General features: G+C 65.1%; 3 protein-coding genes across 5 annotated transcripts in view; 1 reads left to right on the top strand and 2 right to left on the bottom strand.

Moving 5' to 3' along the window:
• The window catches only part of SHANK3 (SH3 and multiple ankyrin repeat domains 3), a 392,105-nt gene extending 370,849 nt beyond the window's left edge, over positions 1-21,256 (top strand). The window contains exon 25 of the mRNA XM_042793413.1: positions 14,491-21,256. Within this exon, the coding sequence (XP_042649347.1) occupies positions 14,491-15,034 (544 nt within the window). The 3' untranslated portion in view covers positions 15,035-21,256. The remainder of the gene's footprint in view (positions 1-14,490) is intronic.
• On the bottom strand, positions 173-14,484 carry LOC122153479. Its single transcript, XM_042793411.1, has 2 exons — positions 8,838-14,484; positions 173-8,445 (listed from the first exon to the last, which is right to left on the bottom strand). Exon 1 carries the CDS (start codon positions 12,740-12,742, stop codon positions 11,531-11,533), a length of 1,212 nt encoding a protein of 403 aa, XP_042649345.1. The 5' UTR covers positions 12,743-14,484; the 3' UTR covers positions 173-8,445; positions 8,838-11,530.
• Positions 16,662-18,052, bottom strand: LOC122153478 (collagen alpha-2(I) chain-like). 3 transcript variants are annotated; one of them, XM_042793410.1, is made up of 3 exons: positions 17,502-18,052; positions 16,836-17,337; positions 16,723-16,794 (listed from the first exon to the last, which is right to left on the bottom strand). In XM_042793410.1, the coding sequence occupies exons 1-3, from the start codon at positions 18,050-18,052 to the stop codon at positions 16,723-16,725; spliced, it is 1,125 nt and encodes a 374-aa protein (XP_042649344.1). The 3 variants fall into 3 exon arrangements, with proteins under 3 accessions (XP_042649342.1, XP_042649343.1, XP_042649344.1); XM_042793408.1 differs by having other exon boundaries at positions 16,662-16,794; positions 16,836-18,052; XM_042793409.1 differs by having other exon boundaries at positions 16,662-17,337.
• Positions 21,257-22,855: the final 1,599 nt, after the last annotated feature.

The following is a 22,855-nucleotide window of genomic DNA, read 5'->3' as shown; positions in this document are numbered from 1 at the left end:
TCCCGCGGGGCCGCCTGACGAAGTCCCTTCGCTCTTCTCCGTCTCGTTGCCGCCCCGGACCGGAGCTAACATTCTCTCTCATTGCCTCTCTTCCTGCTCCCCATCTGCATGTCCGCGCTGCTCTGTCTAGAACCGCCTCTGGCCTCCGGAGGGTGGGCGAGTTGTGTAAGTGAGCATGTTCCCATCCCATAGCGAACTCACCTCGGCCCCCCGCGCCCCTGCCGGCCCCGCTCCCCGCTCTCCCGCCGTCGCGGCTGGCCGAGAGCGGGCGGCGGCGCTGGGGCTGGCGTGTGTGTCCCCAACCCCTTGCCGCCCCGCTGTGCCCCGGTAGCATGTCCGTGTCCCTGTGCTGTGATGTCGTGTGCTGCTCTCGTAGGTGACGACTGAGGAAATTCCCTCGGGCTTCCACGGGATTCCTACCGTGGTGTGTGTCCCCCCCTCCCCGCCCCGTCACGGCTGCCCCGGGGACACCCAGCAAGGGCCGTGCAGAGACACGGCCCCCTTGGCGCATCTCGTCCCCATGGGGAGGGGGCCCCAGCACGGGTGGGGAGGGACCCTGGCGGTGGGGCGACCGAGCTGGCTGCCGCTCCAGGAGCCAACGTCCCTTTTCCGAGCCCCAGCAGCTCCCCCCACGCAACCGATGCACAAGACCCCCCCCCCTTCCCACAGGCTCATGGCTTCCCAGTCGCGGCGTCCCTCGGTCACCCTCTGGAGCAAAAAATCCATGAGGCAGTGAGTCACGCTCCTGCTACCCTGAGCTCACACAGCCGTCCCAGGCTGGGGGTCAGCGCCCAGCGGGGAGGGGGGGCCCGGGGGAGACCAGCAGGGCAGGGCTGCAGGCACCCCAGAGCCGCAGGAGCTCCAGCCCGGTGACACAGTGGGCGACTGTGGTGTCCCCAGGGAAGCCACTGGTGGCACAACCTTAAACCACGGGCAAGTGAGACAGCTGTAGGGAAATCAGGGTACCGAGACCTGACCCCCACCCCTTCTCCCAAACTGGCTAACGGCTGCTGCTGGAGGAGTCCTTGCAGGCAGGGCTCCTTGGCCCCTGGCCCCAGCAGGGCTCCTTGGCCCCTGGCCCCAGCAGGTCTCGGTTGCTACCAGAGCTGCTGGGCTCCCCTCCCAGGCCCGTGGCTGATGAGCTGTGTGCGTTCACCGGGCTGGACCAGGCAGACCCTGCGAGGCCATTCCAGTCTGCGCGAGGTCCCTTGGGCTGAGAGGCGGGAGCCTTCCCCCGGGAGGTGACCCTCCAGCCTGGGTGGGCTCTGGAGGGTTTGGGCTGTGGCACGTGCCCCTGGGCTGGGTGCCCACCAGGCGAATTTCCCCAGTGTGCATGGCCAGCTGTGTGGTCTTGGTTGTGCTTCTTCCGTGTTTGTCTGTCCGTCCTGTTTTTTTTTTTTACCCGTAGCTTGTATGAAACTAGCTACCCACATCTGTGTCGCTTCCACGTGTGAACGCAACCCCGGAGCCCACGCAGAGCTCTGGGCAGTCTCATGTTTGACTTGACTTGTCATTTTCTGCCGAGTGCTGAATTTCCAAGTCTGCGTCCCCTTCCCAGTGCCCAGCTGGACAGGGCCAGTCCCGGGAGAGCAGAACGGCAGCGCTAGGACACTCCTCTTGCCCGATGCCCCGCACCGCCGCTGGTGCAGAAGCCTTCCCCGGGGACCTGCTCTGCTCCAGTCCCGGGCTGTAGCACGCGGCTGGGTTAGGCAGAGGTGTGGGACACTCGGAAACCATCTGGCCCACTTGGGTCCTTCTGGTCGTAGAGCCCCTAGGTCTGCCCAAGGCGGAGCGCTGCTCTGGCTAGAGCGGGGTTCGTGCCGCAGGTGCCGCACCGCAGATCTTGCTTCGTTTGCGTGTGGTCGGCGGCGGGAGGGTGCTCGTGTCGCTGCCTCTGCCCGTGTCTTCACGCATTCAGTCCTGTTGCTGGTGTCGCGGAGCGTCTGCGTGGTCGGGGTTGCACCCGGGGGAGACCGGCCGCCCGTCTTGGCACTGCGGGCACGTGGCTCAGCGCCGGGCTCTGTGCTGCCGGGCGCGGGACGGGGCCAAGTCGCTGGGCTCGGTCTGTCTCTGCCCCCAGCCCAGCAGCCCCAGTGGCAGCACCAGCTGGGCAGGAACCGCTCGGGGACGGTGGCTGGCTGCGCTGAAAGGGCGCCGGCTCGTCCCCGGTCCGCTGAGCCAGCGGTTCAGACAATGGCAGTGCCTGCTCCCGTCCAGCACCATCTGACCGGCCGTGACCGTCAGCTGATGTTTCCTCCCCGTTGCACAGCCCTGTTTGCGCGAAAGCTTCGGGCATTGTTTCTCCCGCGCCCAGCATCCCTGCCCCACTGCAGCGTGAGCCGCGGCCGCCCCGTCCAGCCCCGCGTGCAGCCCTGACGAGGGGCCCGCGGCCGCAGACGGGAGCAGGAACGCCTCGGGGCCTTGGCTGGGGCTTTCCTGCGGGCTGCGGCCCCTGCCCGTGCCCGGGGGGCTGCCAGGGGCTGCGTGCCCCCCACGCTCCCCGCGGCCGAGGGAGCCCTTGCTGGGAGCCGAGCTCAGCGTGCAAGGGGGCTGCGGTGGGGATCGGCAGGCTCTGCCTCTGCCCGGGGCCCCGCGCCGGTGCCGGTGTTCCCAGTTGCTGCCTGAAGAAGTCAGGCTGAGGTTAGGGTTAGGCTTAGGGTTACGCTTAGGGTTAGAGTTAGGCTTAGGGTCAGGGTTAGAGTTAGCTGCTGTCCTGGTCCAAAAGGATCAGCGCTGAAGCTGGATGTGCAATCCGTGCTGGTTTTCACAGGTGCCCGCTTAGCTGAGCGCATTTAATATTCTCTTAGCGCAAGTTTCTGCATGTAATTCCCTGGAAGGGAGGGGTGCTGTAAACCCGGGGTGGTTTTGGGGTGCACAAGCAAGGAGGCTCAGTCCTACAAGAGATCTGAGGCACTGCCAGTTGAGACGCACAAGCGCTTGCTGCTGGCTAGAAGCGCGGCGGTAGCTCTGTGTACGTCGTTAGCTGTTCTCTGGCCCCGCAGATGACCCTGTGCCACCACAGCCGCAGCGCCGGCAGGCCGCCTTCCCCCGCTGCTAGCCCGACGAGGGGCCAGGCATTCGCTGCCGACTGTGGTCGCTGGTCCCTGCAACAAAATTTGTCAGCTAAAATGTAAAGCTTCCGAGCGGCTTTCCTCGGTGCGTGGCGGAGCACAGGCTCCGGGACTCGGGCAGCGCTGCCGGCACGGGGCCCGGTGATGGGTGCTCAGCCCCCCACCCCACCCAGCACAGGCACCGGGCAGAAAGCCGAGCCTGTAGCCCAGGCTCAGGTTTTTAGTTGTCCGTGGCATTCCCTTTCCTGGGTCTGAAGGGAAGCAATGGGGCTGAACCCTCGGTGTCCGGCAGCCGCGGTGCCTCTGCCCTGCCCGAGCCTCAGGGGACCATCCCGGCAAGCCCAGGGTTTCCCAAACTCACGCCACGCTCCTCTTGCCCGTAGTGCTGGCGGTGGGCACCGTGCTCCCCCCGCACGCTCCGGTCAGGGCAGGCGGTGACGTCCCCAGGGCTTCGCGGGGCCGGCGCGGTGCCCACCCCCGGGGGCTCGGCTCTCCGAGCTCAGCGCTGGGAATCAGGAGCTGAAAGAACACGACGCAAACGTGCCCTCCCCCAGCTCCTCTGAGACCAGCAAGGAACAAGAAGTAGGACGAGTCCCGAGTCCTTCTTTCCAGGGCACTTTTTGGACTAGGACGTCACTCCTGAGCCCTTAGGTGCTACCAGGGGCCCAGTAAATGTCTGCTGGGCACCCAGTGCCACAGCCCTGCGAGCAGCCGGTGGCTCTCACCACTCCACCCTCTGTGCAGGGCTGCGGAGCTCAGAGGCTCTGCTTCAGCCCAGCCGCCTGTGCCCCTGAGCCAGGAGCTCCGGACAAGGTGGGACAGGCTGTTCTGACACCCAAGACGGGTCCTGCTCGAGTTCGTAGGACAGCGCGGTGAGCTGGGAGGGTCAGTTAGTCTGCTGAGGTCAGAGGAAAATGTTCTCGCAGGGAACTGCAAGAATGACTACTGTTCTGGCTGCAGAAGCTTGATCGGAGGGAACAGGGAAACTACGGAGTGAGGGAGGAAAAAAGGCAGTTTTGAAACAGGAAGGAGACATTATGTTGAGAGGCCGCAGAAGGGAGGACACCTCCAGGGTTTTCACGGCTGGCTGGCTTTTTCCCCAATCCAGCCTCTGTATTTTATTGGGATGAAGTCTTAGACACAGTTTGGAAGAGTGAAGAAAAAACCAAAACCAGCAAAGGTGCAATTTGCTCTCATCTGACCATGACAGGCTGATGTGGGAACTCTCCATAAGAAGGGCACTGCGGTACTGGGGAGGGGACAGGCCGTGGTGAATCTCGTCCTTCCAGCACCGCGCCCGCTCAGTTCTCAGTCTCGGGTCGCACCTTGCTCTGCAGCGAAGCCCGGAGCCTCGGGGTGGCAGCTTCATCCTTCCACCAGCCAGGCACCAGCCAGCGTTCCCCACCTTGTCCTGCCCCCCACCCCCACATCAGCTCAAGGAAGAGTCACAAGTTCTTGGCTCCTTTTCCATCAGTGGCACACTGGCAGGGGTGGGCTCTGTTCCCACGCGGCGGAATTTATATGGAGTGAAGAAGAGAAAAACCGTTATGAGAGGGGAAATGAATAGTAGCAGGAGCAACAGCGTCATCAGTGATACCATCCTCTTGCTTAGATCTTCAGCTTCGTCCTCCCATAGAGAGGCAAAGCAGCGACAATCACCACGGCTCTCTGAAGCGGATTTTCATACTCTGCTTAAAGTGATTCGACAGGAATCCAGGAAATCACTCGTTAAACCTCGCGCCGCTTCCTCCGGCTCCGTCTGAGCTGCCCCTCCCTCGGGTGAGAAGGGCTTCGGGCTCCCACTGTTTGTCTCTTGGGGCATCTCCCAGAAGGGCACCCCGAGCCGAGTGCTGGGCTTTGAAGGCACCCAGCCCTGGAGAGGACGGGTCTCGCCTTGCTTCAGCCGGGCCCACGCCATCTTCCAACCCAACTCGCGTGCCTTATTTCCCTTTCATGTCTGCTTGCCTTTGCCTTCCATGGATTTGTTCCTTTTCCTGTCCCTGCTAGGCCGTGCAGAGCGTTCCGCAGCTGGTGTTTCCTGTGCGTGATGGCGTTCCCCGACCCTCATCTTCCTCTCGACGTGCCAGGCCAGCTGAGCTGGTCCTGCCCGCGCTGCCGGGACCCGTTGCGGTGGGTCACGGCTCTCCTGACCGTAACGGCCGCTTCCAGCCCACCCCAGACAGCCGGCCCGGTGCTGCCCGTGCAGCGCAGCCCGGAGCAGCTCAGGAGTCGCTGCCCCACGCCACGGCACGTAGGAAGTCACGGCTTCAGCGACGGCATACCTTTCTGCGTTCTTTAAAAGTCATTGCCTGCAGCTGTACTGCAAAGCGTTCTCCCACTCGTAGTGCCCGTGCTCGTGGAGCTGCTAGCCCCGTCGCTGCGCTGCCGTCCTGCAGTCCTACGTGTGAGCTGCAAACTTCGCTGGTCCTACAGGATCTGGCATTAGCGTTTATTAAGAACTTGTGTTGTTAAATGAGGGCCTCTTGCTGGGCACCCAAACAGCAGCACGGAGCTGGCCTGATTCACGCCGTCGGTTGCTACGCGTTCAGTTGCTGCTTACGCTGTAGGCATCAGCTTTCCCACCTCTTCGTCATCCCCAGTGTCAAGGAAGATGCTGAATCTGTGCCAGTGCTAGGACTTCTTCCCTTGTCTGCCCTTGGAATAAGCAGGAGGAAGTCGGGTCCCGAGCAGACTGAGGAAATCTAGAAGGACATCACTTCCCCGATGTAGAAGCAAAAATCTCTCCCCTGCTTGTTCTTCTGAAAGAAAGGGGTGGCCCGGTGAGACATGGGTGCGGGAGACACTGGCGCTGAGCGGTCCCCGGTGCAGAGGTGTGTCGGTGCCTTCGGGCAGGGAGCTTTGCCCCGGGCGGGCTTCTCGCTGCCCCGAGAATCTCTGCTCCCGTCTGGGGACTGACCCTCGGTGCGCTGCCAGCGACGCGGGGGGCGCGTCGGGTTCCTGGGCCTTCCCCTGGCCAGGCAGGGAGGTGGCCTGGTCGTGCTTTGCTGTCCTGGCCGGGGCTGGCGGCGGCGTGCTCGGCTCCAGGGAGCCCTCGGTCCACGCTCGGCGCTCTGGGCCGGCGGGTGTGTGTGTGCTCTGGCAGCTGCCCCTCGGGAGCAGCAGCAGAGCCCTCGCCCCCGCCTGCGGGTGGGGAGCCGGGCATCAGAGGCGTAGGAGAGGGGGTATTCATAGTGAGGAATTCTGTCAGAGCCGGGAGAAAGACTTCGGTCTGGACGTGTTTTACAGAGCAAAAAAATACCAGAAATGAAGAGCAGAAGTGGCTTGTCACTCTTCACTGTGCACAAAGTGTAATAGCAGACAGGTGTTTTGTAGGAGGGTCCCATTTCATTTAATAGGTTTATTAATTGCTTATGGGGAATTCATGTTTTTCAGAAAACATGAAGTCTTGGGGGACATCAGATGTAGAGAGGACAGTGAAGAGCTAGAGGGAAACTGGCCAAGCTGAATGAGTGACTTGCGTGGGAGCAGAGAAAGTTCAGTGCTAATAAACGTAGGGATGGGCAGCTGAGGGCACAGTCCCCGTGGGCTGTGACCGTCCGATGCTGGCAGTGACTCCAGCGTGCCGCGGGCAGTGAGGAGGGAAGGCTGCTGCTGAAGTGGTGGGGACTGGCGGGGGAAGTCGGGCGCTGATGGTGCTGCAGGAATAGGCTGCTGTTTGCTCGCTGCGTGTGCACGGGAGAAGGTCGAGGACGCTGGCAGAAAGGTCTGGAGGAGGGTCCTGAGGAAGGCAGGCCCTTGGGCTCAAGCGCTCTCCCGTTGAGCCTCACAGAGGCGTGACCTGGGGTAACGGGCTCCTGCACGTCGTTGCTTTCTCATCGGGGCGTTTGCTGTTGGCTGGTGGCAGGTCTGCGCTGGTCCTCCGCAGTCCTGCAGAGCGGTTGAGGTGGGAAGGGGCCTCTGGAGCTCCCCTGGTCCTCCCCCCTCCCCCCTACTCAAGCGGGGCCCCCCCAGGCAGCGCGCCCAGGACCTTGTCCTGTCGGGTTTTTCACGTCGCCAAGGACGGGTACTCCACCACCCCCCTGGGCAACCTGTGCCAGCGCTCGGTCACCCTCGCAGGGAACAAGGGATTCTGTGTGTTCAGCTGGGATCTCCTGTGTTCCAGTCTGTGCCTGTTGCCTCTTGTCCTGTCATGGGCACCACTAAGAGTCTGGCTCCGTCTTCTCTACTCCCCCCCACCAGATCTCTGATTAGGGCCCCTTGAACCTTCTCTTCTCCGGGCTGAGCAGCCCCAGCTCCGTCAGGCTCTGCTTCTGTGGCCAATACCTTCATCACCTTCCTGACCCTCCTCTGGGTCTCTCATTCCAGTAAGTGCATGTCTCTCATACGGGGGGGCCCAGGACGGGACACGGTACTCCAGGTGTGCTCCATCAGTGCTGGGCACAGAGGATCACATCCCTCGGCCTGCGGGCAACGCCGTTGCCAGTGCAGCCCAGGACGCCCACAGCCTCTGCTGCCGGGGCACGACGTGGCTGCCTCGTTCAACCCGGTGTCTGCCGGCACCCCCAGCTCCTTCTCTGCAAAGCTGCTTCGCAGCTGGTCAGGCCCCGGCATATACTGGTGGGCAGGGTTGTTCCCACCTTCTCGGGTGCAGGGCTTTGCCTTTCCCTTTGATGAACTTGGCGGGATTGCCGCTGGCCCGTTCCTCCGGTCGGTCGGGGCCGCTCTGAGGGGCAGCACACCCGTGTGGTGTGTCAGCCCCTCCTCCGTCCCGTGTCACCTGCACAAAACTGTGTGTCACGTCCGCTTGCTGAGGGTACCCTCTGCCCCATCATCCAGGTATCTAATGAGGTATTGGCCCCAGTACCAACCCCCGGGGGTTGTGGCCACCACAGGTCGCTGGCCTCCAGCTGGACTTCATGCCCTTCAGCCGGTTCCCCATCAACCTCACCTGCCACTTGTCCTGCGCCCACTTCACCCGTCTGTCAGTGAGGACGTCACGCAATGCGCTTTTGAAAGCCTTGCTAAGTCAGGATAAACAAAATCCCTTGCTCGTCCCTCACCCCCCAGCCTAGTCACTGGCTCGTAGAAGGCTGCCAGGCTGGCCAGGCACGGTTCCCCCTCTGTAAAGCCGTGCTCTCTACTCCCAGTCGCTCTCTTGTCCTCGGTCTGTTTGGAAGGGGTTTCCAGGATGATTTGTTCCACCGCCCTCCCAGGGGTTGGTGTGAGGCTGCCCGGCCTGCCGTTCCCTGGGTCCTCCCCCTCGAAGACAGGAGCTCCTGGGGTGTTACAGCCGCCACCTCACTGAGCACCAGGACCGTGGCTGCAAGCCGACACGGGCACCGGGCGTGGGCTGCCACGTGCCACGTATCAGGCTTAGACCTAAGCGTGTCGGTTGCCACGACAGCTCGAGGGGCTGCGGAAGGAAAAGAAGGGGGATTGCCTTCTGGGTGCTGAGCTTCCCCCTCGCTGTGGCCGAGGGGGCTGAGCCCCGGCACAGGCGAGGGGCGGCTGCTTTGCTGGCGAGCCAGTGCGAGGTGAAGCCCCTGCAGACACCCCCCCCTTCGCCCCCTCTGCCCGGGTGCCCCACGCCTGACCCACCGCACCGCAGGGCGCCGGGGGGGCTTTCCTGCCTGGGGCTGCGCGGGCTGTTTTCCCAACCACCGAGGTGACAGGCGTCCCGCCTGATCTCCTTTGGCACTCTCACCAGCCGCCTGCCTGAAGGGAACAGACCTGCAGTCTGGCTCCTCCTGCTCAGAAAAGGGCTGTAGAGGTGCCCCACTTCCGAGTTCTCCCCAAAATGCATACCTTTCCAGTGGAAATGTCTTCTGGGCAGAATCTGAAGATTTGGGAAGTTTATCTGGGATTCCTAGGCAGGTGGCACGCCAGCCCGAGCTGCTGCGCCGCGGCTGCAGCGGAGCTGGTCCATGCACGGAGGTACGAGCTGATGACACGGCGTTTGTGCAGTACCTCGGCTGCTTTCGGAAACCATCAGCTCTACTGCTCACGCACAGTGCAGTTGCCGGGCCCCTTCGTAAAGTCTCTGACCCCTGCAAAAGCTCTTTTGGGAAACATTAGACCGGTTGCACGTGGTCAGCACTGCTGAGCTGCCTGTGCATTTTAAGTCCAGCGTGTGCCAAGAACGCACGAGCTGAGCCTGAGGTACCCGGTCGCCGCAGACCCTGAGCCATAGGACCGAGCTGCCTGACTCGCAGGATTTCACGCGTAAGCACTGCCCGTAGGTTCTGCACTTTTTCCTGCTCAGGAGACTCCATGAAGAGGTGTAGCAGCCCTTAGAGTCACAGAATTAAGAGTTCTCTCCTGCTTTGCTCATTCTTGTGTTCGTCCGAAGAGGAACTCTTCCAGGGCTTCTTCAGCCTCCCCGGCCCTCCAGACGCTGGTGGAGTTCCTGCCCTGCATCAGGAGGGCCGGTACATTGGGCACAATTAACCCCCACTTGTTTCTGTCAGTTTTCAGGTGTTCCCTCACAGCATCCCTTTGCTTTTTCTCCTGTGAAAGCGGAGAACTGAGAAGTGCCAGATTTATCTTCCCTAATGAAAGCGCCGGCTGCACTAATAGAATCCTAAGCAAAAATGACGGCAAGGAACTAGATCACCTTCGGTGAAAAAACCTTGTTCTCAGTAGTTCTTCCGATAAGCCTCGTGCGCTGTGGGGCACCCTTTTTCCCTGTGGGCCTTATTTATGGGGCTAAGCTCTCTGTGGATTCTTCCGCTGAGAGCCCCGAACAAATTCCTTGCCGAAGTTTGGCAGCTGAGGAAGAGCAGCGGCTTGGCACGCGGTCGCTGAGGCCGGCTCAGCCATCTCCCCGGAGCGCAGCCCTGCCCGCCGCCGGTGCCGCGCGCCGTCGCGCCGGGGCGGCTGCGGCGCTGCCCCGTCCCGGGCAGAGCCCCCGGCTCTCCCGGCCCTTCCTCGCGAGGCTTCTGGTGGCCCTCCGCTCCCCAGGCCTCCCTCGGGGCTCTGTGGAGAGCCGTTTTCCCTTCCACCTTCCGAAAGGGGCCGGCACCCCCTGCCCAGCCCCGGCCGAAAGGCGGCTCGGGTGGGCGGCGCGCAGGCTGGGCGCAGGCAGGGTGGGCAGCGCGGCCCCCCGGGCACCCCCCACCGCCGGGCAGCGCCTGAGAGCGGCCGCTCCCGCGGGGGAGTTGGGTCCTCCCGGCCCTTGCGTTATGCCCGCGGCGACGCGGAGCACAGGCGCTTCCGATTTTTGCCGTCGGGGCCCAACCGGAGAGACTTGCTTTCCTTCCTGCACCCCTCCCCTTCGTCCTCCCTTCTCGGGGACAGTCCTCATGAGGCATTTCAGGAAGGCAAAGAGCTTCTCAGAATGGGGACTGTGGAGGTGCCACGACATCTGTGCGTGCACCGTTCCAGGACGGAAGCCTCGAAGTGTCCGTCTACACTTGGGGCAAGGAGAGGGAGGATCCGTCTCCAGGGCTGTCCCTAAAGCACGGCCTGGCCGTGGGCACGCGTCGTGCCGAGCTCTGCGCCGCAGCCCCATGGAGAGTCACGAGAGCAGTCTCGTGCCTCACTCGTCAGTAGGGAAGGCTGTTCCTCACAGGACGTGCGTCCTTCATGCAGTTCCGCTGAAAAGCAAGAGAGATGCTTTTGAAGGCTGGTGTGAAAGCACCTGGAAGCCAAGAGCCGCCACGTGGAAGGTTTGCAGAGCAGAAGCCAAGCACTTTTCTCTGGGGCGATCAGCAGTGCGTTACCACTGTTGCTGAATCTGTCCTCGCCTTTGCTACTCTTGAAGAAATTTGGACCGAGATACAGAGTTCAAAGGAAGAATCCTCATCCATTAGTGACTCATTCAAGGAATCTGCTTTTTAATACCTTCAGTAGAAGTATTCCCAGAAGGCTTCATTAGCTGTCCAACAAATCCATAATCCTTTCCTCGGTTAGAACTTCCTTTTTCACCAAGCTGGTGTTTCTTTGCTTAGGAGACTGCTTCCCGTGAGGCCGGGTCTCCCTCCCTGCTGATTCCCCTCCGCTCCATGTGTGCACTGGTGGAAAGTGGTGCAAGAATCAGGCCTTGTCTTCTGCGTCTCTCAAGATTAGTTTTTCTGGCTGCGCTGAAGAAGCAGTCCAGGCAGCTGACCCATGGGTGGTGCTGGTGCGGACAGACTGCCACCACCGAGCTCCGCGGGACGGGGCTTGAGACCTGCCAGAACCTGGATTTCACGTGCGCAGAGGAGACGAGCTTGAAGGCAAACCTACAACGGTGATTAGAGCTGCCGTGTCCCGACGCACAGAGAAACCTGTGGCAACCAGCAAACCCACCGTCTCCGGGCTGCTGGCCCTCCCAGGCCCATCCGGAGCACCGCCAGAAATGGAGAGTGAAGAAAGCATTTAGTTTTTCTTATTGAGCTCCCCAGCTGCATTGACTTGGCGTTGCCTAAAGGAGACGTGGACAACGCCATGGTGTTCGTGAGAGCCGACAAAGCTGAAGTCCTCGACAGCAGCATCCTAAAACGTGGCCTCAGCTTGGACTAAAGCTGGCTGGCACACATCTCTGCCACCGCGTATTCCTCGGGCAAAACGTGGGATACGCCAGCATGAGCCTGCGGTGGAGCAGAGCGGTGATCCAGGAAAACCCCTGTGAGCAGGTAGTGCCGCTGTGCGTAACGGGGGAGTGCTTGGAAGGGACGTTGTGCTGAAGAGCCACTTGTGACTGGTCGCATCGAGAAAAACTCACCCGGCTTCCAAGCAGGGTGAAGCGCCTGTGACCGAGCAATCGGAGCGACGGCCGGTGGTGAAGTCAGCTCCCAGGGCTGGCCAGCACGTCGGCGACTGGGGCTGGCTGCAGCAGCGCTGCTGCAGGTGCTGAGAGCCAGCAGCGAGCTGCCAGCAGCACGTTGCACCGAGCCAGGCAGTGCCCTGCGGAGGGGAACAGACCTGCGCTTGCGCCTGCTGCCCGGCCGTGCCCCGAAGGGCCTGCCTGGCTCCTCGCTGCAAGGACACGGCAGCCACGCGGGGAAACGCCGCCGGGGGAGCTTGGGCGCACGGCTGATCCCCGTGTGGCCCCAGCAGATCCGTGCCCCGAGGGCAGGCCCAGCCGGCTTCCCGGCCCCGTGAGCCACCCAACAAGGCAGAAAGAGAGCCAGGGAGGCCTGGCAGCACAGCCCGCCCGCCATGCGGGTCTCTGGGCACCTGCACCCCCGCCGCTGGCAGGGCCCCTGCAGCCGGGCAGCCGCGGGGCATCCACCCTCCAGCTCAGTTCTCTCTCCTTCCACAGGCTGGGACAGCAGCTTCCCCCCCTGCCCCACCGCGAGCCGGTCCCGCCAGCCTTTGGCCCGCCGGCTGCCGTGTCCGCAGCCGTTCTGTTCACGTTTGCCTTTCTTGAACGCGAGTGGCCAGAGCTGTGCCCAGAATGTCAAACGAGAGCGTAGCGGTGTTTCCCATGGTGACACGAGCGCATCCTTACAGCCGTGAGAATACACACCTCCGAGCTTGCAGTGCTCCTCTTGCCTTTCCACGGCCACCGGTGCCTCCCAGTCACCCCCGCCAGGCACCCAGAACTTTCTCTCCATCACTTCCAGGAGAGAGCAGAGACCCTCTGCCAGCCCTCGGAGCAGGACGCTGTATTTTGTTCTGTCACTTTTTGTTCTGTTTCTTGTACTGCAGCCCTCAAGGTCGTTCAGCTCTTCCTCTTCTGTACCGACGGAGTTTCCCAAATGTGATTCATCGTCATGCTTCTTCATAACCCTCTTGCTTTCTGTGCCAAGGTGGCAGGAAAATAAGAGCAAACGTGCCTAAGCCCAGACCAGGAACAGACAGACCTTCATGCTCGCGTTCAGCTGATCCCGGAGCCATCGTTAGTGCTTATTACCCTCCCAGAAGCGCGGCTCTCGGGGGGCGTGAGTGGCAGCGGTGTCTGGCGTTGGCTGCAGCCCTCGGACTCCTGGTGCCAGCGACAGGTCTCCCTCCGGAGCCCCGGCTGAGGCGGGAGGGCAGAGCCCGGAGGGCAGCAGAGGTGCCGGCTGCGCGGGGCACGGTGCAAACAGCCCCCCGGACCGCCGGTTCCTCCAGCGACGCCGGGGAGCTGCAGCCCTGTTGCGTTTTGGGGGGGTCAGTTCGGAGGAGGAAGCGAACTGCCGCTGCTTGACCCAAACGAGCGGTCGAGGAGTGTTCAGCAGAGCTCCCCCCCCGGGCAGGAACGCCGTGCCACCGGCCCCCCCCCTCCCCGCTCACGCCCGGGCAGGGCTGCAGCACTTGGGCTGCGGGAGCACCCGGGCCCCTGAGCCGCCGCGGGACGTGGGTCCCTGCTGAGAGCCCTCCCGGGAGCCCCACGGAGCAGCGGCCAAAGCCCCGCGGTGGGCTCGGGGTGCCGCACTCGCTTTGGCTGCCGGGACGGACAGACTGCAGGCAGACCCCCCCCCCCCCCCAACCCCGTCCCTCCCGGCCGGCGGCACATCGGTGGCCGCAGCCAGGAGCGGGTGCCGGTACCCAGAGCAGGGCATGAGCAGAGCCAGCAGCTCCCGGCGCTCGAAGGACTCGTCCTCCATCACCTTGGCCTGTCTGGTGTTAGGTCCGTTTCTCCCCGCGTACCCAGCGCTCTTGTTTGTGCCAGGGGAGGCCATAAAGGCAAGCGGCGCGGGCAGCAGGCGGGGATGCTTTGCGGCGGGGCTTGTCCCCCCGCAGAGGCTCGCCGTGTCGAGCCGGGTGCCACGGGACGGGCTGTCCCCTGCCCCGCTCCACAGCCTGCACCCACCACCACGCCGGGCGCGGGCCGGGCAGGCGGACGTGGCGGGGTGCAAGGGGAGGACCAGCCCAGGCGCCCCGGACCCCCCGTCCGGTGACAACCTGTGGCCTCCATCCTCGGGGTGACGTGGCGTGGCGGCCCTCCCGTCCCCCCACCCCGCTCTCTCGGGAACCTGCCAGGACGTTCCCTCTTGTCCCGGGACGGGGCTCTGCCCCACCGGCCCGGGAGCGCTGGTTGGCGCTGGCTCCGTGGGGGGACCCGAGCGCGTTGCCGGCGGTGAGCGAGGGGAGACGGGGGGGGTCCCCGGAGGGAGTTGGGGCAAGTGGCTTTGGTGCAGCTCTGCCGCGCGGGTTCTTGCTGAGCAGCCGAGGCAGGGCAGGGCGCAGGGTCTCCAGGCGCAGCCCGTCCTCGCGTGCGGGCTGCAGGGCCCCGCTCCTCCCGGGCAGGTCTCGCCGGGCTCCAGAGCCGGGGCAGCTAGGGGCAGGTTTGGCCGCGAACCAGAGCTACTGCTCGAACCTCTTCCGCTCCTCCGGCACGGCCCTGCCAGGGCTTGCGAGAGAGTCTTGGCTGCGGTGCTGCGAGCTGTGTCCCCCGAGCGCTGCAGGGTCCCCCCTCGCCCTCCAGCAACCCCCCCCCACCCCCTCCCCGTGTATATTGTGTGTGTGCTCCTGTGTCTGGGGAACCTCCGCCTTACCCCTGCCCTCTGCTCTCTCTCCTCTCTCTCTCGCTGTACCGTTCTTTCTGCAGACTTTTCAGTAGTTTAGGAGAACTCAGCACCATTTCCCAGCGGAGCTCCGGGACCACCTACACAGTCCGACCTGGCAGTCGCTACCCCGTAACCCGACGTACCCCCAGCCCCGTGAAGCCGGCTCTGGACCGGACAGAGCCCCTCAGCACCGTCCGGCCCTACGGTCTGACCCCTCCCACCATCCTCAAATCTTCCAGCCTCTCCATCCCCCACGAGCCCAAGGAGGTGCGCTTCGTGGTGAGGAGCGTGAGCGCCCGGAGCCGCTCCCCGTCCCCGTCCCCCTCTCCAGGGCCGCCCCTGCACACCCTCCACCCGCCTCGGCCCTTCATGCAGAAACCCCTCCACCTCTGGAACAAGTACGACGTCGGGGACTGGCTGGAAAGCATCAATTTGGTGGAGCACCGAGACAAGTTCGAGGACCATGAGATCGAGGGCACGCACCTGCCTGCCCTCACCAAGGAGGACTTTGTGGAGTTGGGGGTGACCCGTGTCGGGCACCGGATGAACATTGAGCGGGCACTCAAGCAGCTGGTAGACAGCTGACCGTCCCAGGCAGCGCCGGCCTCTTCCAGAGCCACCGGGGGGGCGGGGGGGTGGGGGGCATTTCTACTAGACTAATAAAACCCACTTTGATTCTCTTTCTATTCTGAGCACTGCACTGAAGGGTGCGGAGCCGAGAGGCTCCCGCCCGCTCCCGCACCGCCCCGGCGTGCCACGCACACGCAGACCCACCCCCCCCCCCCCGGCCCCGCCAGCCCCGCGACGCCTTCGGGACAAGGAATGTTGCATGAAACACATCCTCGTTTCTGTTCCTCCCAGAGAGTCCGGCCTGTATATCGCTTGATGTGCCCTTCCCCAGGGGCGTCGCTGGTGGCCGGAGGGGCCGAGGCACCACGTGCTGCCGGGCCCGGGCTCCCCGTGGCCGCAGGGCAACACCTGGTTGGGGCCGGGCAGCGGGACGGGGCCAGCGGTGCAGTGAGGGGCCGAGCCCCGGCTTAGGCAGGGGGGCTTCTGCCGCCGGCCGAGCGCTGGCCGCGTTGCCCGGGTGCGGCAGGGCGGGCAGGGGAGCCCCCCGGGGCTGCGCCGAGCCGGGGAGCCGGGGAGCCACCACCCTCGCCCCGCGAGCCAGGAGGGAGCCGGCCCCGCGCCAGCTCTGCCCGCCGCCCTCGGCTGCCCCGGTGAGAGGGACCGAAACCGCATGGATAGAAGCATGTTTGGGGATGTCGGAGGGAGGCTGGTGGGGGAGTCCAGCAGAAAACGCTTTGCCAACGTTCAACGGGGGGAGGGGAGGGAGGGAGATGTTTTATTTCCTCTTGGTTTGGGGTCTTGTTTCCAAGGGGGACGCGTTGATGGATAATATATAATCTCCGTGCATTTATATAGAGAGCAGCTGATGATCTACAAGAGATGATATTGAACTACAGGATTCCCACTCCGTCCTAGTCATCCTTATTTTGCATCTTTTTAATCAGCTATATATTTGAAAAGAGAGAACAAATATCTATATATCTATATCTATAGCTATAGCCACCTGATTTTGTTATAATTTTACTAAATCTATATATCTCTAGACTTGTTGAGACGCTGGCGAGGCGGTGCCTGCACCCCTCCCCCGGGACGCCCATGGCTCATGGGAGTTTTTAGCGACTGACTGAATGAATGTTAAAAGTCTTTTTAAAAAAAAAAACTGCAAAAAAAAAAAAAAAACCCAACAGCTCCTTTCAGACACTCTGGATTTTAAAGATTTAGAAACACACAACAAAACTTGGTTTTTGGGACGCACCGAGTCTTCCACCCCCAGCAGGCTGAGACGCACTGAGTGGCGCTTCCTGCACCCCGCGGCACCCCGGGCACACGCAGCCCCCCCGGCACCGGGGCCCCTCCCGGGGAGCACCCGCGAGGGTCCCGGGGGGCTGCTCCCCCAGCACGGGTCTCGGGGGGGGGGGGACGGGGACAGGGGGTGACCCCAGCCAGCCCTGGCGCTGGCCGGGGTGGTGTCCCCATCCCCCAGCGTGCTGCCCGGTGCCCCCGCGCCCTCTCCTCGCCGTCCCCCGGGCTCGCCCTGCCCCGGCTCAGGGTGCCAGGGCTCGGCCAGGCCGGGAGGGGATGGCTTGGTGACTGGTGGTCCCAAAAAGCTGAGTCCCCCACAAAGGCATTAACTCTTCTGGTGCTAGAGGGAAGGACAAGGAGGTTCCTTCTGACCCTCACACATCTCTGAACCTTTACAACCTTCAGCCAGGGAAAAGGCCCAGGCCCAGGGTGGGGGCAGCCGCCCCTCCTGTGCGCTGGGACCTCCCCGGGAGGGATCCCGACCCGTGCCATCGCACCGGGACATTCCCGGGAGGGATCCCGACCCGTGCCATCGCACCGGGACATTCCCGGGAGGGATCCCGACCCGTGCCATCGCACCGGGACCTCCCCGGGAGGGATCCCGACCCGTGCCATCGCACCGGGCCCTCCCCGGGAGGGATCCCGACCCGTGCCATCGCACCGGGCCCTCCCCGGGAGGGATCCCGACCCGTGCCATCGCACCGGGCCCTCCCCGGGAGGGATCCCGACCCGTGCCATCGCACTGGGCCCTCCCCGGGATGGATCCCGACCCGTGCCATCGCACCGGGACATTCCCGGGAGGGATCCCGACCCGTGCCATTGCACTGGGCCCTCCCCAGGAGGGATCCCGACCCGTGCCATCGCACCGGGACCTCCCCGGGATGGATCCTGACCCGTGCCATCGCACCGGGCCCTCCCCGGGAGGGATCCCGACCCGTGCCATCGCACCGGGACATTCCCGGGAGGGATCCCGACCCGTGCCATCGCACCGGGACATTCCCGGGAGGGATCCCGACCCGTGCCATCGCACCGGGCCCTCCCCGGGAGGGATCCCGACCCGTGCCATCGCACCGGGCCCTCCCCGGGAGGGATCCCGACCCGTGCCATCGCACTGGGCCCTCCCCGGGAGGGATCCCGACCCGTGCCATCGCACCGGGCCCTCCCCGGGAGGGATCCCGACCCGTGCCATCGCACCGGGCCCTCCCCGGGATGGCTCCTGAAATGCTGAGGTGCCGTCTCCTTTTCCCTGAGCTCTTGCTGGGCGCCAGCCCAAGCGGCTCCATCCTGAGCTCTCCGGAAGCCGCCGGGCCCTGGGGGTTCGTGGCCTCTCCCCCCTCCCCGGCCGCCATCCCGCTGCTCCTCGCCGGGGACGGCGCCCGGGGACGGTGCGGGGGGCTCGAGGCTGGGCCGGCGAGCACACAGCCCGCGGTCCGCACCCCTGGGGTACCCCGGCCTCGCGCCCCACAACCCGGGGAGCCAAGAGGCATCCGAATTGCGATAGCAGCCATTGCGTCTGCCTGAGCCCACCGCCCGCTTCCCCCGGGGGTGCCCTCGCGCCCCGACAGGCACCCCTGCCCTTGCGCCCCACCGCCGCAGCCCGGCCCGTCGCCCCTCTGCCGCCGCGCACCCACCCCCTCCATCCACCCCCCTCTCCCCCCCCCCCACCTCACCCTTCCTCTGCACCCCCCCCCCCACCTCACCCTTCCTCTGCACCTCCACCCCCCCCCCCATCCTCCCCGCCGGCCCCTGCACGCCTTGCCCGTGGCCAGCAGCATGTGCGGCAGCATGCACGGACGCCCGCACCCAAATCGCCCCAGCGCCCCGGCTCAGCACCCCTGCGCCCACCCTCCCCCTCCCCTGCCCGCGCTCCAGCCCCGTTGCCCGCGCCGGCGTCGCTCAGCACCCTCCGGTCGCAGGGGCTTGCAGGGTGGGGACGGGACGGTCCCACTCCGGAGGTGTCCGGTGTCCCCAGCGCGGTTTCGCCTCGCCTGCTGGCACAGCCGCTGCTCTCGCGTCCCCTCGCCCGGCGCTCGCTCCCCCCAGAGCCCCCCAGCTCCGGCCGTCGCCTCGCCTCGGCCCCCCCGCCGCCTCCCGCGCGCTCCGCAGCCCCTGCGCCCCTGCGGCTGCTCCCCAACGCCCGGCTGCTGAGCCAAACTTGCCGCTTCTCCCTGGAGCTCGGCTTTCTGGGCTGACGCTGCTTCTCCAGCTCCGTGCCTGGCAAAGTGGCACCGGCACGTCCCAGGACGCCGGCGAGCACCCAGCTCCTCGGCACCCCCGGCCTGCCGCAGCGCAGCCCCCCCCGAGGAGGCACACGGGGGCCTGGGCGCGTCCCCAGCTCGGCGTCGCGCAACCTCTTTTCCCAAATTTGCAGAGATCAGGATTTCCGAGGAATTCACTCGGCTGTTTGCTCCTTTCACGAGGCTGCTCCGAGGGTGGGAATGCTCGCTGGCGGCCCGCGGCGTGCCACGGGTGACCGGTGGCTTTGCCCCCCCCCCGCTGCCGCTCGCCGAGCCCCCGGCCGTGCCCACGCGTCCCCCGGGGCCGGCGCTGCTGCGGGGTCGCGCTGGGGGTCCGCACGCCGCGGCTTGGCCGAGCTTCCGCACCGCCGACGGCTCGTCCCTGGCTGCGCAGCCCCCCCCGCGTCCCCCCCCCCGCCTCCCCAGCCCCACTTTGCACTGCTGGCGCCCCGCAGCCCCCCCTGCCCACCGCCCCCAGCTCATCCCACCGCCGCCCCTTCCCCTCTGCTTCATCCCCATCGCGCTGCTGGCTCCTTCATCTCACCCGCAGGGAACGGAGAGACCCCGGCAGCCCCCGGTGACCCCGGCGGTCCCTGGAGACCCCGGCGCAGCCCCGCAGGGCTGTCCCCGAGGAGCCACCGCAGCCCCTCGGTGTGACCCCCCCCCCCGGCCCGGCGCGAGCCCCTCGGGGCAGCCGGTGGAAGCGTGACGGTGTGTTCGCCTGAGTGCAGGCTGCTCGGCGGGTTCACCCGGCGTGAACCCGGGGTCTCTGCCCCTTCCGCAGCTGCTTGCGGGGCGACCGAGAGACCCGCCTGCACCCGCCTCTTGCCGCGAGAGGCCTGAAGTCTGCAGAGCGCAACTTTTCTGCAGAAAGTTCGGTCTGGGACCAGGAAAGCTGGCCGCCTTCTTGCCATTTCTGAGGAGCCCTCCTCCTCCCGCTCCCCCCCCCCCCCCCCCCCGCCCCGACTCATCCTCCTCGCGAGGACTGGAAATGGTGGATGCAGCGCTCTGCCCCGCAGAGCCGGCGGCTGTGCCGCCCCGCCGTGCATCCCAGCTTCCGCCACCAAGCAGCTGCAGCCGTACCTGTGTTGGCAAACACTGCGTGATCCCTCCGGGGACACCACGGCTCGTCCCAGTCAGGCGTACCCCCAGAGAAGGCCGCTTCCAACCGCGCTGCCCCATCGCCCCCCAGCCCCGGGGCTGCCCGGGTCTCCGGCAAACCTGCTCCCCTCCCTGCCCCGGCAGCGACGGCTTCGCCCTCCTCATCGCTCTCCCTGCACCCAGCGCTGCACCCTTCCCCACCCCACCCCACCCCACGCCACCCCGGACACGCGTGCGTGGCAGAGCTGGGCGAGCGTGGGCTCGGGGCGTCGGGGATGGCGCCGGCCCCGAGCGAACGCGCTTCGCTTCGGGGCGGCTCCGTGCCGGGTGCCGAGGCCCCTTCAGCTGCGCTGCTCCTTCCTCCCCGCTCCCACCCTGCGCCCCTCTGGGCCCCCCCCCCGGGCTGCCGGGGTTGGGGGGCTCCACGGCCCCCCCCCCCCCAGCACCCGGCCAGGGTCAGGCCGCTCGCCCGGCACCGCGGTGCCTCCGCCGGGGCCCCCGGGCTGCCCGACGGCCGAGGGCTCGTCCCGTGGCCGTGCCCCCCGCGGCAGACCCGTGTCCCCCCCCCCCGCTAACGCAGCTGCTGCTACTTTACTTTTAATTTTCTCAGCTGAAGCAAAGAGGATTTTCCCCAGGTGTAGATAACGCTTTCCTGACTCTGTATCTATTCTGGCTGCATCGGCATCTCCGCTCCAAACATCTCCAGACCCAGTGAGACATTTCATGTTGAAAAGCCATCCAGGAGAAGGCAGAGCGGTAGCGGGTGAGGAACCGACCCCACGAGCCCGCGGCGCGGCGGTTACTGTGATTCTCATGGCTTCTCAATGACTTGGGTTATCTTCTGTAAAAAAGGGATACACTTTCTTTTTTTGGGATTTTTTGGGGTGGTTTTTTTGGTTTGGTTTTTTTTTTTTTTTTTTTGCTTTGAAGGGGTTTTTTTTTAAAAAGTTGTTGGTATTTTTCCTTTGTCCAGACTAACGTCATCAATCCCTGTTCTCCATCAGCTCCTGTCTGTAATCCTGACTGTAAGAAAAAAAAAAAAAAAAAAAAAAAAAAAAAAAAAAAAAAAAAAGGAGAAACCAAAACCCAAAGCACTTTGTTCCCGGTGGTGAAGAGCTTCGCCAGCCGAAACCGTTCCCCCCCGGCGACGGAGTGCGGCGCGGTTTTCTGGTTTCCTTTCTGTCCGCCCGTGGGCAGCCCTCACTGCCGCATGCATGTGTCACCCGCGGAGCCCCCGCACGCCCCCGGGCGCGCGCTCACACCCTCTGCATGTGCATATACCGGCTCCCGCCCTCGCACACGCGTGTGCGGCCACACGCGGCCCCAACATCCACACTCTTGTTTCTTACCCAGACGGACTCACCTGTGGGTTTTTGTTCTGTTTTTAATTTTACAGGGTCAGTTTGACTTCACCCTTATTTTGTATGGATTTTCGGAGGAGATTTCTTCTTCTCCAGAGTCATGGAGGTGTGGCCATTCGCCTCCCGCCCTTGACGTTGTGATACACATACCCCACAGAGATCTATGTTTCTTATATTATATTATTATTATTAATTATTATTATTATTATTATTATGTAATAAATTTATAAGAAAGCTCTGCTTTGTCCCGTGGCGTCTCTCAGCTCCAGCAGCCCCCTGACTGGGGTCCTCCGCCCCCCCCCACGGGGGATGCACCAGCACCCCCAGCACTGGGGCTGTGGGTGGGCGTGGGCGGGAGTGGGTGGGCGTGGGTGGGCGTGGGTGGGAGTGGGCAGCTGCCTTCCTGCCCGTGGGGGTCCTGTGCTCCCCGGGCCCGAGCTGGGGGCAGCGGGGCCGGGCAGGGGGGTGACATCCCGCTGCCCTCAGGGTGGGGGGGGCCCGGGGCCGCCCACCGTTCCCCAGAGCCGCTGGTTTGTGCAGGGGGGGCACAGAACAGACCTGCCCCCCCCCACGGGGCTCCTGGCCGGGGCCAGCAGCTCCCCGGGGCCGGTGTCCCACCGCCGGGCTCTGCGGGGGGGTGGCCCGGAGCTGGCCCAGTGCCGCGGGGACCCTCGTGCCCCCAGCCCTGCGCTCACCTGTGCGACCAATGTGTGTCCCCCCCCCCATGCTGGCCTGTCCCTGGCGCTGCCCCAGGCCCGATAGCTGGGGGTTCACCCCCCCCCGGGACTGGGGCCAGGCAGAGGGGCAGACATGTGGGGGGCACCCACAGCCGCAGGGCTGGCCAGCGGCACCGTCACAGTAGCCACGGGGGTCTGCAGCCCCCCCCCCCCCCCAACACCTCTGCCCACCTCCCTCCCCAGCGCCAGCCTCGCCGTGCCCTGCCCCGGGGTGCCCGGCCGAGCCGGGGCCAGGACCCCAATTCCGGGGCGGGCAGGGGGCTGGAGGGCACTCGCCACCCCCGAGGCTGCTGGGGGTCCCCGAGAGCCGGCGGGGGGGGGGGGCACGAGGCCTCGCTCGGTGTCCACAGCTGCCGTGGGGGGAAAAACAGCGGCCGAGGGAGAAGGAGCAGGGGGGGGAAGAGGACAGGAGAGGGGTCTGGGCCCCCCAGCTGAGCACCCCCCGCCCCGAGCAGCCTCTCCAGCACAGGAGGGATTATGGTCACCCCGATGAACCCCCCCCCCCCCCAGTTTTCCCCAGCACCGTCCCCGTCTTCCACGGGCACACGCTCGAGCTGTTTGGCGGTGCTCTGGGTTCAGTGGCGCGATTGGCACTGATTGGAATACGCTTAATTAGATGTTCGGGGGGGGGGGACTGCCACCCCAGCTGAGCCCCAGGGCTGGGTACTGGGGATGGGGCTTTGGGGGGGGTCCGTGCCCCCCAGCAGCCGCTCGGGTGGTCCCACCCACCACCCCGTGCCCCCCAGGGCCGTGCTGCCAGCCCAACCACGCCGTGCCCACCCCCCCAGGACCCCCCCCCCCCCGTGCCACACCGGCACTTGCCTGCTTCGGTGACACCGGCGCCTTCTGCCCCCCCATAACCACGGGCCAGGACCCAGCGGCCCCCAAACTGCCACGACCCCCCCCTCAAGCCGGGTGGCTGCCCCCCCACCGCTTGGGGCACCACAAGAGGTGATGGCGGGGGGGGGGGGGGGGGGGGGCACAGGGGGCCGTGCACCCCCCAACACCCTGCACCCCCAGCCCGGCCCCACGCACCCCCACCTTCCCACCCCACACCTGGGTGCGGTGACCCCCACCCTGTCCCGTCCCCCCCCCCGC

The sequence above is a fragment of the Tyto alba genome, unplaced genomic scaffold (assembly GCF_018691265.1).
Source record: "Tyto alba isolate M040663 unplaced genomic scaffold, T.alba_DEE_v4.0 Super-Scaffold_2, whole genome shotgun sequence".
Classification (NCBI taxonomy): domain Eukaryota; kingdom Metazoa; phylum Chordata; class Aves; order Strigiformes; family Tytonidae; genus Tyto; species Tyto alba.
The sequence above is the reverse complement of the archived record's forward strand: the minus strand, read 5'-3'. Positions and strand labels throughout refer to the sequence as shown.